Below are 19379 nucleotides of genomic sequence, written 5' to 3'. Positions count from 1 at the left end.
TTATATATTATGTCTTTAATGTTTATTTTATATAATGTCTTTAATGTTTATTATATAATATGTCTCATTGTGTATTTGATGTTTATAAAATGTATTTAATGTTTATTATTATTATGACTTTCCTGTGTTTCATTTTGTTGTATCCGTTAGCATGCATATATATATATATATATATATATATATACATATATTGCAATTCAAATGGATGTTTTGTTGTTAAGTTTGTATATGCGTCTCTTGATGAAAGTCACGTGACAAAGATGATCATTGTTATGATTATCATATTTTGTTTTATTTTTAATGTCCTTCATATGTGTCTTTAAAGCTGGCTGTTGCGCAACAACAACATCCCTTATTTTGCCAACGCAGGCGGGATGTCGCGGCGCTTTTATTGTGAAGGCCGGAAGTGTGCGCTCGGCCTTCCTTCCGATGAAGTCATCTTTGTATCGCAGTCAAACACAAACGAAGTATCGACTTTATTCCACCTTTGAGTGTACATTCAGGCGCTAGCTTCAAATAAAACTAACATAAAAAACAAAACATATTCATCAAAAGAGAATTCACAAAATCAGCAGGAATAAAACAGAAAAATAAAAATAAAAAAATAAAAAAACTCACGTTTGTGCTCCAGCATACAAATACAGTATTTCATGCAGTATCAGAGTGTAGTACTACAGTAGTACACCAAACTATTTTGGCACTGATTAAATATTTAAATAAACACCTTGGAACAAAACAATATACAGTAAATACTTGGAGTCTCCATTTTATTTGATTATATCAGCAGGAATTGTTTATATTGTATTTTTGTATGTAGTGTGGGATGTTAGGAAAGGTCTTAACAAGTCAATTAAATAAAACACCGAACAAAAACCAACATATTTATTATTAACCTCCTGGAATGGAGTTATGCTGTCTTTAAGTTGAACTGGAGTGGTGATTGTGTTTGAATTAAGTCAAACAAAGAACAAAAACTAACATATTTATTATTAACTGTCTGGAATGGACTTATGCTGTCTTTAAGTTGAACTGGAAACAAAAACTAACATATTTATTATTAACTTCCTGGAATGGACTTATGCTGTCTTTAAGTTGAACTGGAGTGGGGATTATGTTTCAATTAAGTCAAAAAAAGAACAAAAATTAACATATTTATTATTAACTTCCTGGAATGGACTTATGCTGTCTTTAAAATGAACTGGAGTGGTGATTGTGTTTCAATTAAGTCAAAAAAAGAACAAAAATTAACATATTTATTATTAACTTCCTGGAATGGACTTATGCTGTCTTTAAAATGAACTGGAGTGGTGATTGTGTTTCAATTAAGTCAAACAGAGAACAAACACTAACATATTTGTTATTAACTGTCTGGAATGGACTTATGCTGTCTTTAAGTTGAACTGGAAACAAAAACTAACATATTAATGATTAACTTCCTGGAATGGACTTATGCTGTCTATAAGTTGAACTGGAAACAAAAACTAACATATTAATGATTAACTTCCTGGAATGGACTTATGCTGTCTATAAGTTGAACTGGACTGGTGATTGTGTTTCAATTATACTATATATTATACAATTATACTATTAATTAATTAATTAATCAAGTCAAATAAAGAACAAAAACTAACATATTTATTATTGACTGTCTGGAATGGACTTATGTTTTCTTTAAGTTGAACTGGAGTGGTGATTGTGTTTGAATTAAGTCAAACAAAGAACAAAAACTAACATATTTATTATTGACTGTCTGGAATGGACTTATGCTGTCTTTAAGTTGAACTGGAAACAAAAACTAACATATTTATTATTAACTGTCTGGAATGGACTTATGCTGTCTATAAGTTGAACTGGAAACAAAAACTAACATATTAATGATTAACTTCCTGGAATGGACTTATGCTGTCTATAAGTTGAACTGGACTGGTGATTGTGTTTCAATTATACTATATATTATACAATTATACTATTAATTAATTAATTAATCAAGTCAAATAAAGAACAAAAACTAACATATTTATTATTGACTGTCTGGAATGGACTTATGTTTTCTTTAAGTTGAACTGGAGTGGTGATTGTGTTTGAATTAAGTCAAACAAAGAACAAAAACTAACATATTTATTATTGACTGTCTGGAATGGACTTATGCTGTCTTTAAGTTGAACTGGAAACAAAAACTAACATATTTATTATTAACTGTCTGGAATGGACTTATGCTGTCTTTAAGTTGAACTGGAGTGGTGATAGTGTTTCAATTAAGTCAAACAGAGAACAAAAACTAACATATTTGTTATTGACTGTCCGGAATGGATTTATGCTGTCTTCAAGTTGAACTGGAAACAAAAACTAACATATTTATTATTAAATTCCTGGAATGGACTTATACTGTCTTTAAGTTGAACTGGAGTGGTGATTGTGTTTCAATTAAGTCAAACAGGGAACAAAAAAACTAACATATTTATCATTAACTGTCTGGAATGGACTTATGCTGTCTTTAAATTGAACTGGAAACAAAAACTGATATATTTGTTATTAACTTCCTGGAATGGACTTATGGTGTCTTTAAATTGAGCTGGAGTGGTGATTGTGTTTGAATTAAGTCAAACAAAGAACAAAAACTAACATATTTATTATTAACTGCCTGGAATAGCCTCATGCCGTCTTTAAGTTGAACTGTAGTGGTGATTGTGTTTGAATTATGTCAAACAAAGAAAAAAACTAACATATTCACATATAACACATTATTAACTGTCTGGAATGGACTTATGCTGTCTTTAAGTTGAACTGGAAACAAAAACTAACATATTTATAATTAACTTCCTGGAATGGACTTATACTGTCGTTAAGTTGAACTGGAAACAAAAACTAACATATTTATTATTAATTGTCTGGAATGGACTTATGCTGTCTTTAAGTTGAACTGGAAACAAAAACTAACATATTTATTATTAACTGTCTGGAATGGACTTATGCTGTCTTTAAGTTGAACTGGAGTGGTGATTGTGTTTCAATTAAGTCAAACAAAGAACAAAAAATAACATATTTGTTATTAACTGTCTGGAATGGACTTATGCTGTCAAAAAGTTGAACTGGAAACAAAAACTAAAATATTTATTATTAACTTCCTGGAATGGAGTTATGCTGTCTTTAAGTTGAACTGGAGTGGTGATTGTGTTTCAATTAAGTCAAACAGAGAACAAAAACTAACATATTTGTTATTAACTGTCTGGAATGGACTTATGCTGTCTATAAGTTGAACTGGAAACAAAAACTAACATTTATTATTAACTTCCTGGAATGGACTTATGCTGTCTTTAAGTTGAACTGGAAACAAAAACTAACCTAATTATTATTAACTTCTTTGAATGAACCTATGGTGTCTTTAAGTTGAACTAGAGTGGTGATTGTGTTTCAATTAAGTCAAACAGAGAACAAATATTTATTATTAACTGTCTGGAATGGACTTATGCTGTCTTTAAGTTGAACTAGAGTGGTGATTGTGTTTCAATTAAGTCAAACAGAGAACAAATATTTATTATTAACTGTCTGGAATGGATTTATGCTGTCTTTAAGTTGAACTGCAGTGGTGATTGTGTTTGAATTAAGTCAAACAAAGAACAAAAACTAACATATTCATTATCAACTGTCTGGAATGGACTTATGCTGTCTTTAAGTTGCACTGGAGTGGTGATTGTGTTTCAATTAAGTCAAACAAAGAACAAAAACTAACATATTTGTTATTAACAGTCTGGAATGGACTTATGCTGTCTTTAAGTTGAACTGGAAACAAAAACTAACATATTTATTATTAACTTCCTGGAATGGACTTATGCTGTCTTTAAGTTGAACTGGAGTGGTGATTGTGTTTCAATAAGTCAAATAAAGAACAAAAAGTAACATATTTATTATTAACTGTCTGGAATGGATTTATGCTGTCTTTAAGTTGAACTGGAGTGGTGATTGTGTTTGAATTAAGTCAAACAAAGAACAAAAACTAACATATTTATTAATAACTGCCTGGAATGGACTTATGCTGTCTTTAAGTTGAACTGGAAACAAAAACTAACATATTTATTATTAACTTCCTGGAATGGACTTATGCTGTCTTTAAGTTGAACTAGAGTGGTGATTGTGTTTCAATTAAGTCAAACAAAGAACAAATATTTATTATTAACTGTCTGGAATGGACTTATGATGTCTTTAAGTTGAACTGTAGTGGTGATTGTGTTTCAATTAAGTCAAACAGAGAACAAAAAAACTAACATATTTATTATTAACTGTCTGGAATGGACTTACGCTGTCTTTAAATTGAACTGGAAACAAAAACTAACATATTTATTATTAACTGTCTGGAATGGACTTATGCTGTCTTTAAGTTGAACTGGAAACAAAAACTAACATATTTATTATTGACTGTCTGGAATGGACTTATGCTGTCTTTAAGTTGAACTGGAGTGGTGATAGTGTTTTCTTGAGTGACACCACAATAATCCAAGTTGGATGATGCTGACACTTCTGTTACTGGATACTTTGCCTTGAAGACGTTTTGTAGGTGTGAGTAATTATTTGATAGTTGCTTATATATCGACTCATGTCACCGATGATGCCTCGCGAGCTTAGCCGCGGTGTAGCTGCACCTAGTAGCCTACAGCCTAGCATGTCAATGACTTTGGTATAAAAAAATAAAAAAACGTGGTCCTAAAACCCGCCATCTTGTGGACAGTGTATATAGTTAAAGAGACAGCAGTGGTCAAAGAGTCGCTGGTGAGGAGAGAAACCAGAGCGCTGCTTGGAGACTCGCCTCGTGGTCCTGAGAGAAGTACGACACGTTCACCCAACGTTCACGCGGCTGAGAAGTGGGATCTGATGGAGTCCTCTCGCAGCTGCCGGTGCTTCCCCGCGCCACAGTCCTCCGCCAGTGCGCGCCGCTCGATGCTTATCCGGTAGTTTTTCCTGCAGAAGACCCGAGGTCAGGGTGTGCGTGGCACGACTTCCAAACAGAACTCTGCCCCAGAGTGCCGCAGAAAGTTTAAAATATTGAAAATATTTTTATAATATTATATAGTATTATTCCTATAATATTTTAATATAATATTATAATTTATGATGCTGCAGAAGACAATATCTGACTAAACCGCATGTGTTTCCTTAGCGCCACATGGAGCCAAACATTCTCACATATATTGTATGCTTTTATACACCAAAATGCATCTAATTATTAAACTACTTCTTCTTCTTCCCCACATTTTGGCGCTCTCTACCCTCGACATTTTTAACCCGATTCAACTGTTCGGGAATGGCCGGCGTTTCCTTGAAAAATTCCCAAAAATTCCCAGAATTCCAGGTTTTCCGGGATATTTTTCCCCATTCAAAATGAATTGGCCATTTTTTTAAATCTTCCACCATTCCTACATTCTTCAACCCATTCCACCTTCAACACATTGGGGACGGCGTGGCGCACTTGGGAGAGTGAAAGTGCCAGCAACCAGACGATTCCTGGTTCGATCCCCAGCTTCAACCAACCTAGTCACATCCGTTGTGTCCTTGAGCAAGACACTTCACCCTTGCTCCTGATGGTGGTTAGGGCCTAACAAGTAACCCATTTTACCATTTAATTATTTTTCCAAGTTCAAAAAAATTTCCAGGATTCCTGCTTTTCCAAAGCCCTTTTTTCTGGCGACTACTCCTTCCACAGCTTCCAACCCACTTCAACTGTTCCACCATCAAAAAAATCCTTTTAATCAAATTAGTTTTTTGAACTGGAAAAATTTCCAATTTTCCCGAAATTCCAGGAATTCCGTAATACCATTACTACTACAACCTTTCTCCACCGATTTGAAACATTTCAACACCAACCATTTCAACTCATTCAGACCATTCAAGTTTTTCTATTTTTTTTTTTATCATTTTCAAAAAAATTCCCACATTTTTCCCTAAATTCCCAATTATTTCTGAAATTCTCCTTGAAATCAATGGAACATTTTTCAAAGTTCCACAATTCCCACATTTTTTATCTGATTCAAACTGTTCCAACTACAAAATATTCAGCATATTCAGTAATTGTGTGCTTTACTTCAACAATTTAAAAAAAAAATCCTGGATTTCCCATATTTCCTTTTTTTTGGGTCATTTTCCCCATTAAAAATGACTTGGCCATTTTTCAAACTTTCTCCATTCCCACGTTCTTCAACCCGTTCAAACCATTCCACCGTCAACACATTGGGGACGGCGTGGCGCGGTTGGGAGAGTGCCAGTGCCAGCAACCCGACGATTCATGGTTCGATCCCCAGCTTCTACCAACCTTGTCTAGGCCGTTGTGTCCTTGAGCAAGACACTTCACCCTTGCTCCTGATTGTGGTTAGGGCCTAAGTAGTAACGCATTTTACCATTTAATTTTTTTTCCAAGTTCAAACATTTTTCCAGGATTTTCCAGGATTCCTGCTTTTTTCCAAAGCCCTATTTCTGGCGACTACTCCTTCCACAGCTTCCAACCCACTTTAACTGTTCCACCATCAAAAAAATCCTTTTGATCGAATTTGTTTTTTGAACTGGAAAAATTTCAAATTTTCCCGAAATTCCAGGAATTGCGTAATACCATTACTACTACAACCTTTCTCCACCGATTTGAAACATTTCAACACCAACCATTTCAACTCATTCAGACCATTCAAGTTTTTCTATTTTTTTTATCATTTTCAAAAAAATTCCCACTTGTTTCCCTAAATTCCCAATTATTTCTGAAATTCTCCTTGAAATCAATGGAAACATTTTCAAAGTTCCACAATTCCCACATTTTTTATCTGATTGAGACTGTTTCAAGTACAAAATATTCAGCCTATTCAGTAATTGAGTGCTTTACTTCAACAATAAAAAAAAACAATTCCTGGATTTCCCATAATTCATTTTTTGGGTCATTTTCCCCATTAAAAATGACTTGACCATTTTTCGAACTTTCTCCATTCCCACATTCTTCAACCCGTTCAAACCATTCCAAATTCAACACATTGGGGACGGCGTGGCGTGGTTGGGAGAGTGGCAGTGCCAGCAACCGGACGATTCCTGGTTCGATCCCCAGCTTCTACCAACCTCGTCACGTCCGTTGTGTCCTTGAGCAAGACACTTCACCGTTGCTCCTGATTGTGGTTAGGGCCTAAGTAGTAACCTACTTTACCATTTAATTATTTTTCCAAGTTCCAAATTTTTTCCAGGATTTTCCAGGATTCCTGCTTTTCCAAAGCCCTTTTTTCTGGCGACTACTTCTTCCTCACTTTCCAACCCACTTCAACTGTTCCACCATCAAAAAATTCCTTTTAATCAAACTTGTTTTTTTTAAACTGGAAAAATTCCAGATTTTCCCAAAATTCCAGGAATTCTGTAATACAATTTCTCATGTTCAACATTTTACTACTACAACCTTTCTCCACCGATTTGAAACATTTCAACACCAACCATTTCAACTCATCCAAGTTTTGTATTTTTACCATTTTTAAAAAAAAAGTCCCGCTTTTTTCCCTAAATTCCCTATTTTTTCTGAAATTCCCATCGAAATCAACGGAACATTTTCAAAGTTCCATAATTCCCACATTTTTTTATCGGGTGCAAACTATTCCAACTAGAAAATATTTAACCTATTCAAAAATTGTGTGCTTTACATCAACAATAAATAAAAATAATTCCAGGATTTCTCATAATTCCTTTTTTTTCTGTGCATTTTCCCTATTCAAAATGAAGTGGCCATTTTTCAAACTTCCACCATTCCCACATTTTTCAAACCATTCCACCGTTGGGGACGCCTTGGCGCGATTGGGAGAGTGGCAGTGCTAGCAACCTGAGGGTTCTTGGATCGATCCCCAGCTTCTATAAACCTTGTCACGTCCGTTGTGTCCTTGAGCAAGACACTTCACCCTTGCTCCTGATGGTGGTTAGGGCCTTGCATGGCAACTCTCCCCATCAGTGTGTGTGAATGGGTAAATGTGGAAGTAGTGTCAAAGCGCTTTGAGTACCTTGAAGGTAGAAAAGCGCTATACAAGTATAACCCACTTTACCATTTATTTATTTTTCCAATTAAAAAAAAAAATCCAGGATTTTCCATAATTCCTGCTTTTTCAAAGTCCTATTTCCACCCTTTCTTCTGGCAACTACTCCTTCCACATCTTTTAACCCAATTCGACCGTTCCACCGTCAAAAAAGTCCTCTTAATCAGAAAACTTTTTAGATTTTCCAGAAATTCACGGAATTCCGTAATACCAACAATAATTCAACATGTTACTACTTCAATGTCTGCGATGAGGTAGCGACTTGTCCAGGGTGTACCCCGCCTTCCGCCCGATTGTAGCTGAGATAGGCGCCAGCGCCCCCCGCGACCCCACAAGGGAATAAGCGGTAGAAAATGGATGGATGGACTACTTCAATGTTTTTCCACCGATTTGAAACATTTCAACACCAACCATTTCAACTCATTCAATTTTTTTTTTTTTACCATTTAAAAAAAAAAAATCCCGCTTTTTTCCCAAAATTCCCAATTTTTTTCTGAAATTCCCATTGATATCAATGGGACATTTTTCAAAGTTCCACAATTCCCACATTTTTATCTCATTAAAACTGTTCCAACTTCAAAATATTCAGCTTATTCAGGAATTGTGTGCTCTACCTCAACACTTCTAAAAAAAAATCCCGGATTTCCCATAATTCCTTCTTTTTTATTTTTTTATTCCATTTTCCCCATTGTGAAGTGAATTATATTTATATAGCGCTTTTCTCTAGTGACTCAAAGCACTTTACATAGTGACACCCAATATCTAAGTTACATTTAAACCAGTGTGGGTGGCACTGGGAGCAGGTGGGTAAAGTGTCTTGCCCAAGGACACAGCAGCAGTGACTAGGATGGCGGAAGCGGGAATCGAACCTGCAACCCTCAGGTTGCTGGCACGGCCGTTCTACCAACCCATTCAAATTCAATTGGCCATTTTTCAAACTTCCACCTTTCCCACATTCTTCAAACCATTCCACCTTCAACACATTCCACTCCTCCTGGAGATTCAAACTACTTAGCTCGGTTGGTAGAGTGGCCGTGCCAGCAACTTGAGGGTTGTAGGTTCGATTCCCGCTTGTGCCATCCTAGTTACTGCCGTTGTGTCCTTGGGCAAGACACTTTACCCACCTGCTTCCAGTGCCACCCACACTGGTTCAAATGCAAATTAGATATTGGGTGTCACTATGTAAAGCGCTTTGAGTCACTTGAGAAAAGCGCTATATAAAATATAATTCACTAATTCACATGTTTCCGCATTCAACAAATTTCCAGGAATTCTTGTTTTTTTGGTAGCCTATTTCCACCCTTCTTAAATTCATCTACTCTTTACACTTTTATAATCTTATTTCAACTATTCCACTGTCAAAATTTTTTTCTTAGCCAGGACAAAAACCAAGTTGGTTACGGAACTAGAAAAATTCCCGGTTTTCCTGAAATTCCAGGAATTTCCCAATTAAAAACTGTTACTATTTCAACATTTCTTGACCAATTTAAACAATTCCAACACCAACCAATTCAGCTCATCCAGGACATTCATGCTCCAAATCTTTTTTTTAAAAATTCCAGCTTTTGCCAAAAATTCCCATATTTCCAGAAAGTTCCCATTGAAATGAATTGGACATTTTTCCAAGTTGTACAATTCCAACATTTTTCGACCTACTCAAACCATTCCAACATCAACACATCCTGGACAATCAAACTAACTTTTCCCAAGTTCCAAATTCTGTTTTCTCTGGAAATTCAAACTCTTCAACATTCAAACTATTCTTACATTCATACTACATTCTGTCAGCATTTTAGTTCAACTTAGAAATTGCCTCTTCTAGTTTGTTTTAATATTGTTTCTGTAAGAGAACAAACATGACCCGAACCTTCCAAATTGTTATAAATCCCACTGTTTATATGTAACATGCTTCACTGATGAGAGGATTTGGCCAACGCCGTTTTGTCCTACTAATTTGAACGCACCGCAGTGTGTTTACATGTACAACAGAAAGACGTGTTTTATGCCATTCCTTCTTCGTCTCATTTTGTCCAACAAACCTTTTATGCTGTGCGTGAACACGCAAAGGTGATCTTTGTTGATGTTATTGGAGCGTTAATTGGGCATAATTGGTCAGTGCATGACTGCAAGCTAATCGATGCTAACATGCTATTTAGGCTAGCTGTATGTACATATTGCATCACTATGCCTCCTTTGTAGGTATTTTTGAGCTCATTTAATTTTCTTATACCCTCGGTGTGTTAAATTTGTATTTACATGTCTCATGACACATTATCTGTATGTAATATTGGCTGCATGTCTGATACTTGTGTGTGCGCCATGTTGTTCCAGACCACAGTAAACGTTAAATCCATTAAATTGGACACACCAAGTTATATATTTATGTTATATATTTTGTACACACTAACAGTACACTATACTATACTTTGTACACACTAATAGTACACGTTTTATATTTAGTAAACACTAATTTATACTTTGTACACACTAATAGTACATGCCATTAAATACTTTGTACACACTATTTTATACTTTGTACACACTAATTGAACACACTATTATATACTTTGTAGACACTATTTTATACTCTGTACACACTAATAGTACACATTATTTTATACTCTCTACACACTAATAGCACACACTATTTTACACTAATAGTACACACTAGTTTATACTCTACACACTAGTAGTATACACTATTTTACACTTTATAAACACTAATATTACACTCTACTTTATACGCTCTACACACTAATAGTACACCCTATTTTATACTTTGTGCACGCTAATAGTACACAATTATATACATTTTACATACTAATGCTACACACTATTATATACTTTTCACACACTATTTTATACTTTATACACACTAATAGTACACACTATTTTACACTTTTCACACAATTATAGTACACGCTATTTTAAACTGTCTACACACTAATAGTAAACACTATTTTACACCCTAATAGTACACAGTATTTTTTATTTTGTACACACTATTTTGAACTCTCTACACAATAATAGTGAACACTTTTATACTCTGTACACACTAATAGTACACACTATCTTATACTTTGTACATGCTGATACGCAAGGTGTTTCAAAAATAGTACTGTGGATCAGACCCTGTATGTATAAAACACACAAAACGTAAACCTTGTTCTTCACAACAGGGAAGTAGTATTTGATATTCTTACCTAAAGAAGTAGTAAACAATGATCTAAGAAGTAGTACTTGATGTTCTTACCTGAAAAAGTAGTAAACTATGAGCATAACAGTTCCCAGAACAGTTCCCACGATGACGCCGGTCAAAGCTGACAATCTAAGTCCACCTGTGCAGAAAAACAATCAATGATCTCAGCAAACACACGCATTTTGACTAGGAGGAAGTAAGTATTGACAAGAAGGAAGTAAATAATGACAAGAAGGAAGAAAATAATGACCAGACAGAGGTAAATAATGACAAGAAGGAAGTAAATGTTGACCAAAAGGAAGTAAATGTTGACCAAAAAAGAAGTAAATATTGACCATAAGGATGTAAATATTGATAATAAGGAAGTAAATAACAACAAGAAGGAAGTATATAATGACAAGAGGGAAGTAAATATTGACAAAAAGGAAGAAAATAATGACAAGAAGGAAGCGAATATTAAGAAAGAAGTAAATATTGACAAGAAGGAAGTAAATGTTGACCAAATGGAAGTAAATATTGACAAGAAGGAAGTAAATGTTGACCAAAAGGAAGTAACTATTGATAACAGGGAAGTAAATAACAAGAAGGAAGAATACAATGACAAGAGGGAAGTAAATATTGACAATAAGGAAGTAAATAATGACAAGAAGGAAGTAAATATTAAGAAAGAAGTAAATAATGACGACAAGGAAGTAAATAATGACAAAAAGGAAGTAAATATTGAAAAGGAGGAAGTAAATATTGACAGGAAGGAAGCAAATATTGATGAGAATGAAGTAAATATTGACAAGAAGGAAGTAACTGTTGACAAGAAGGAAGTAAATATTGACAATAGGTGAGTAAATAATGACAAGAAGGAAGTAAATATTGACAAGAAGGAAGTAAATATTAAGAAGGAAGTACATCTTGACAGTAAGGAGATAAATAATGACAAGGACATAAATAATGAAAATAAGGAAGTCAATAATGACATGAAGGAAGTAAATATCGACAATAAGATATTATATATTGACTAGGAAGTAATTAATGACAAGAATGAGGTAAATATTGACAAAAAGGAAGTAAATATTGACAATAAGGAAGAACATTTTGACTAGAATGACGTAAATATTGATAAGAAAAAAGTAAATATTTATAAGATGGAAGAACATTTTGACTAGAATGAAGTAAATATTGATAGGAAAAAAGTAAATAATGACCATAAGGAAGTACATATTGACAAGAAGGAAGTAAATATTGACAAGGAGGAATTAAATAACGACAAGAAGGAAGTAAATATTGATAATAAGGAAGTAAACAACGACCTGAAGAAAGTAAAAATTGACAAGAAGGAAGTAAATATTGACAATAAAGAAGTCAATATTGACAAGAAGGAAGTCAATATTGATAAGAAGGAAGTAAATATTGACAATAAAGAAGTAAATACTGACAAGAAGGAAGTATATATTGACACTAATGAAGTATATAATGACAAGAAGGAAGTATATATTGACACTAATGAAGTATATAATGACAAGAAGGAAGTAAATAATGACTAGAAGGAAGTAAATATTGACAAGAGAGAGGTAAATATTTACAAGAAAGAAGTAAATATTGACAAGAAGGAAGTAAATATTGACACTAATGAAGTATATAATGACAAGAAGGAAGTAAATATTGACAAGAGAGAGGTAAATATTTACAAGAAGTAAATATTGATAAGAAGGAAGTAAATATTGACACTAATGAAGTATATAATGACAAGAAGGAAGTAAATAATGACTAGAAGGAAGTAAATATTGACAAGAGAGAGGTAAATATTTACAAGAAAGAAGTAAATATTTACAAGAGGAAAGTAAATATTGAAAAGAAAGAGAGTACATTTTGACAAGAGAGAAGTACATATTTACAAGAAGGTAGTAAACATTTACAAGCATGAAAGTATATATTGACAAGAAGGAAAAACATGTTTACAAGAAGGAAGTAAATATGGAAAAGAAGGAAGTAAATATTGACAAGAGGGAAGGAAATATTGAAAGTACATATTGACAAGAAGGAAAACATATTTACAAGAAGGAAGTAAATATTGACGAGAAGGAAGGAAATATTGACAAGAAAGAAGTAAATATTGACAAAAAGGAAGTAGATATTTACATGAAGTGTCTGAGATGTCAGGATGACTTCTCTGTATTTGTTCCAGAGTGAAGTGTTGATGTTTGAAGTTGGACAGCAGCTCCAAACTTTCATTTACACCAAAGTAATTGGCAACCACCTGTAATCAGACCATACACACACATACATATATACATGTATGTATGTATATATGTATATAGAAATATTTAATCCTAAATCTTTCATATTTATTCCTAAATCTTTAATCCTAAATCCTCCAATGGAGACAAGCCAAGAGTTATTATTGTTTATTGTTTATGTTCATCAAATCCAACATGACTTCATGTTTTAATACTTCATTCACCTTGCATTGGTACCAAGATCGCAACAGCATGCAATAAATACTTCAATACCTGCTTTTTGCAGTTTTGTCAGTACGTCATAGAATCTCGCATGCGATCAATAATCCATAAACGACAATGACTAAAGTGAGAGGAAGTGATCAATATTGGATCTTCCGGCTCCTGACCTCATAAGTTCCTGCCTCGGTGTCGGTCATCGCCATCAAGGAGAAGTCGCCGTTTCTGTCCCCGTTGGCGTCCACGGACACCTGGCCAGCGATACCTGAGCATCACATGACAGCCCTCACTCGTCACTGTTGCCATGACAACCACCACAGTGTTGCCACGACAACCCATTGGTGACACTCACACAGTCAGTGTGTCCAAACACCAACATGTTTAAGTACGTTTAATTGTTAACGACTTTTATACTACTACAACTACTATTAACTGCTTGGGAACTACAACTATTAATACTATTCACTACTTTTCTACTACTATTAACTACTTTTATACAACTATTACTTGTATTAACTATTTTCATACTACAAAAACTACTACTACTACTGTTCTACTACTACTTTTAAACTACTGCTGTTAGTACTACCACTACTCACTACTTATCGACTACTTCTACTAACGACTTTCATCTTACTGCTACTACTAATACTATTCACTATTTGTCTACAACTACTATTATTAACTACTTTTATACTATTACTGTTAATAAATACTACTACTACTACTACCACTACTACTATTCACTACTTTTATACTGCTACTTCTACTACTATTAACTTATTTCCTACTACTGCTACTACGAATACTATTCACTATTTGTCCACAACTACTATTATTAACTACTTTTATACAATTACTGTTAATGAATACTAATACTACTACTACTACCACCACTACCACTATTCACTACTTTTATACTACTACTACTACTACTACTAACTTATTTCATGCTACTGGTACAATGAATACTATTCACTATTTGTCTACAACAACTATTATGAACTACTTTTATACTATTATTGTTAATAAATACTACTACTATTACTACTACTATTAACTTGTTTCATACTACTGCTACTACAAATACCATTCAGTACTTTTCTATTGATACTACTACTAATACCTATTACTACTATTAGTATTAACAACTTTTATACTACTGCTGCTATTACTATTCACTACTTTTTTATTACTACTATTATTAACAACTTTTATTATACTGCTACTACTACTATTCATTACTTTTTTATTACTGCTATTATTAACTACTTTTATACTACTAATACTACTACTACTATGTACTACTCCAAAAACTATTACCTACTTTTATACCACCACCATTACTAAGACAATTAAAAAATATTCTGCTATTACTAGTACAACTACTATTTACTAAATTTCTACTACTGCTACTAATACTCACTACTTTTCTACTATTACTACTACAACTATTCCCTACTTTTCTACTATCACTACTACTACTTTTCTATTACATGCTTCTATTGACTACTTTAAATTTGTATTACTACTATTAACTAATGTTCTACTATAATTCCTATTTACTATTACTACTACTATTTACTATTACTTGTACTGCTACTATGTACTACTAATTACTAGTACTACTAATATTCACTAACACTACTACTCTTTACTGCTACTGGTACTACAACAATTTATCATTTACTACTACTAATACTAGTATTACTACTATTTACTATTACAACTACTACCATTATGTACTATTACTACTGCTATTTACAATTACTAGTACTATTTACTATTACTACTACTACTCTTTAATATTACTAATAACATATACTATTACTGCTACTACTACTTCTTACTATTGCAACTACTATTTAATTTTCCCAGTACTACCAATTTTTAATATTACTAGGACCACTAAAATGTACTATTATGAGTACTACTAATCTGAACTATTACTTGTACAACTAATATTTATTATTACTAGTGCTAATAGTTACAATTACTACTGCTGTTTACTATTACTGGCGATATTATTAGTAATATCTATATTTACTATTACTACAACTAATAACATGTACTATTATGAAAAATACCAATATTTATGAATGATAGTGAAAGTATGAAAGATACAATTTAATATTACTAGTATCAATATTTACTACTACTAGTTCCACTACTATTTATTACTATAACACATCATTGCTAATATTACTAGTACCTTTACTATTTACTATTATTGCTAATATTTACTATTAATCTAATAGTGTAATAATCTTTCCTATTACTAGTACAACTCCTACTTACTATTACTAGTCCCACAGATCTTTAATATTTATAGTACCACTGCTAGTAGAGAATAATAGTAATAGTCATGAATAGTAGTAGTAGAGAATAATAGTAATAGTCGTGAATAGTAGTAGTAGTCGTGAATAGTAGCAGTATTAGAAAATAGTAGTAGTAGTCTTAGTAGTAGAGAATAGTAGTCGTGATAGTAGTTGTGAATAGTTGTAGTAAATAGTAGTAGTCATGAATACTAGTAGTAGTCGTGAATAGTAGTAGTGTTATTAGTAGAGAATAGTAGTAGTAGTTGTGAATAGCAGTAGTAGTAAAGAATAGTAGTAGTAGTCGTGAACAGTAGTAGTAGAGAATAATAGTAGTAGTTGTGAATAGTAGTAATAGTCATGAATAGTAGTAGTAGTAGAAAATATTAGTAGAAGTATTAGTAGTAGAGAAGAGTAGTAGTAGTCGTGATAGTATTAATATTTATAGTACCACTGCTATTTGTTATTACTAGTGTTACTAATATTTGTTATTACTAGTACCACCAATATTTCCTATTACTAGTTCTATTAATATTTCCTATTACTACTACTACTACTATTTACTATTTCTATTTCTACTAATATTTACTGTTATCACTACTACTTACTATTGAATTTCCCCCAGGGATCAATAAAGTACTTTCTATTCTATTCTATTACTACTATTACTGACTCCTTTTCCAGATGAAACCAGACGATTGATGAAGTGAAAAAAGTGAATAGTAGTAGTTGTAGTAGTAGAGAATAATAGTAGTGGCGAATATTAGTAGTGGTAGTTGTGAATATTAGTGGTAGTAGAGAGTAATAGTAGTAATAGTAGAGAAAAGTAGTAGTAGTCGTGAATGGTGGAGAAGATAACAGTAGTAATAGTCGTGAAGAGTAGTAGTATTAGTAAAAATAGTAGCAGTAGTTGTGAATAGTAGTAGTAGTAAAGAATAGTAGTAGTCGTGAACAGCAGTAGTAGAGAATAATAGTAGTAGTTGTGAATAGTAGTAGTAATAGTCGTGAATAGTAGTAGTAGTCGAGAATAGTAGTAGTAGTAGAAAATAGTTGTAGTAGTATTAGTAGTAGAGAATAGTAGTAGTAGTCGTGATAGTAGTTGTGAATAGTTGGAGTAAATAGTAGTAGTCATGAATACTAGTAGTAGTCGTGAATAGTAGTAGTAGTATTAGTAGAGAATAGTAGTAGTAGTTGTGAATAGTAGTAGTAGTAAAGAATAGTAATAGTCGTGAATAGTAGTAGTAGTATTAGTAGAGAATAGTAGTAGTAGTTGTGAATAGTAGTAGGAGTAAAGAATAGTAATAGTCGTGAACAGTAGTAGTAGAGAATAATAGTAGTAGTTGTGAATAGTAGTAGTAGTAGTCGTGAATAGTAGTAGTAGTTGAAAATACTATTAGTAGTATTAGTAGTAGAAAATAGTAGTAGTAGTCGTGATAGTAATTGTGAATAGTTGTAGTAAATAGTAGTAGTAGTAGTCATGAATACTAGAAGTAGTCGTGAATAGTAGTAGTAGTATTAGTAGAGAATAGTAGTAGTAGTAAAGAATAGTATTAGTAGTAATGAACAGAAGTAGTAGAGAATAATAGTAGTAGTCGTGAATAGTAGTAGTAGTAGAAGAAAATAGTAGTAGTAGTATTAGTAGTGGAGAATAGTAGTACTAGTTGTGATAGTAGTTGTGAATAGTTGTAGTAAATAGCAGTAGTAGTAGTCATGAATACTAGTAGTAGTCGTGAATAGTATTAGTAGTATTAGTAGAGAATAGTAGTAGTAGTTGTGAATAGTAGTAGTAGTACAGAATAATAGTAGTAGTTGTGAATAGTAGTAGTAGTCAAGAATAGTAGTAGTAGTCGTGAATAGTAGTAGTAGTAGAAAATAGTAGTAGTAGTATTAGTAGTAGAGAATAATTGTAGTAGTCGTGATAGTAGTTGTGAATAGTTGTAGTAAATAGTAGTAGTCATGAATACTGGTAGTAGTCGTGAATAGTAGTAGTAGTTGTGAATAGTAGTAGTAGTAAAGAATAGTAGTAGTAGTAGTCGTGAAAAGTAGTAGTAGAGAATAATAGTAGTAGTTGTGAATAATAGTAGTAGTAGTCGTGAAAAGTAGTAGTAGTCGTAAATAGTAGTAGTAGTAGAAAATATTAGTAGTAGTATTAGTAGTAGAGAATAGTAGTAGTAGTCATGATAGTAGTTGTGATTAGTAGTAGTAGTAAATAGTAGTAGTAGTCGTGAATAGTAGTAATACTCGTGAGTAGTAGTAGTAGAGAATAGTACTAGTAGAGAATAGTAGTAGTAGTTGTGAGTAGTAGTATTAGTAGTTGTTGTGAATCGTGGTATTAGTAATAGTCGTGAATAGTAGTAGTAGTAGTAGTAGTCGTGAATAGTAGTAGGAGTAGTAGTCGTCGTGAATAATAGTAGTAGTTGTAGTAGAGGAGTACTATTGACTAAGATGCAGTGTTGAAAGTGTTGTAGTACCTCCAAAAGTGGTGTTCCACATGGGAGAATAGTAGTAGTCGTCATGAATAGTAGTAATAGTAGTAGATGAGTACTATTGACTAAGATGCAGTGTTGAAAGTGTTGTAGTACCTTCAAAAGTGGTGTTCCACATGGGAGAATAGTAGTAGTCGTCATGAATAGTAGTAGTACAAGTAGATGAGTACTATTGACTAAGATGCAGTGTTGAAAGTGTTGTAGTACCTTCAAAAGTGGTGTTCCACATGTGAGATATGATTTGACTTCCATTCTTCTTACTGTAACCTTGCTTCATGGCATCATGCAGAGCCACGGCGTAAAGCAGCAAAGCATCGTGGAATCCTTCCACAAACATGTTGACCTGATGATATCATATTATATATCATACTGTATATCATCTATTGTATATATCATATCATATATTATATCTCACAACATATCATTTATCATATATCATATCTAATATTATATCTCATACATCATATCGTATCTCATATCATATATTATATTTCATATCATGTATCATATCTTATACATCATATCATGTGTCGTATCATATCATATATCATAGATCATACATCATACATCATAAATCTTATCTCATATCATATATTATATCAAATATATCATATATATTTTATCATATATCATATAATTTATCATTTATCCTATTATTTATGATATCATATCTCACAATTAATATAATTTATTATATATATATATATATATCACATCATATATCATATATAGTATCACTTATCATATATCATATACAATATCATCCATCCATCCATTTTCTAACGCTTATCCCTTTTGTGGTCGCGGGGGATGCTGGAGCCTATCTCAGCTGCATTCGGGCGGAAGGCGGTGTACACCCTGGACAAGTCGCCACCTCATCACAGGGCCAACAC

At 32.9% G+C, this 19379-nt stretch overlaps 1 protein-coding gene across 1 annotated transcript in view; it reads right to left on the bottom strand.

Annotated features, from left to right (window-relative positions):
• Positions 1–457: 457 nt before the first annotated feature.
• The window catches only part of LOC133550797 (atrial natriuretic peptide receptor 3-like), a 52181-nt gene continuing 33259 nt past the window's right edge, over positions 458–19379 (bottom strand). The window contains exons 4-8 of the mRNA XM_061896845.1: positions 18694–18829; positions 13856–13950; positions 13369–13486; positions 11290–11374; positions 458–4953 (exon numbers count right to left, since the gene is read on the bottom strand). Coding sequence (XP_061752829.1) covers positions 4842–4953; positions 11290–11374; positions 13369–13486; positions 13856–13950; positions 18694–18829 — 546 coding nt within the window. The 3' untranslated portion in view covers positions 458–4841. The remainder of the gene's footprint in view (positions 4954–11289; positions 11375–13368; positions 13487–13855; positions 13951–18693; positions 18830–19379) is intronic.

Source organism: Nerophis ophidion, linkage group LG01 (assembly GCF_033978795.1).
Source record: "Nerophis ophidion isolate RoL-2023_Sa linkage group LG01, RoL_Noph_v1.0, whole genome shotgun sequence".
Classification (NCBI taxonomy): domain Eukaryota; kingdom Metazoa; phylum Chordata; class Actinopteri; order Syngnathiformes; family Syngnathidae; genus Nerophis; species Nerophis ophidion.
The sequence above is the reverse complement of the archived record's forward strand: the minus strand, read 5'-3'. Positions and strand labels throughout refer to the sequence as shown.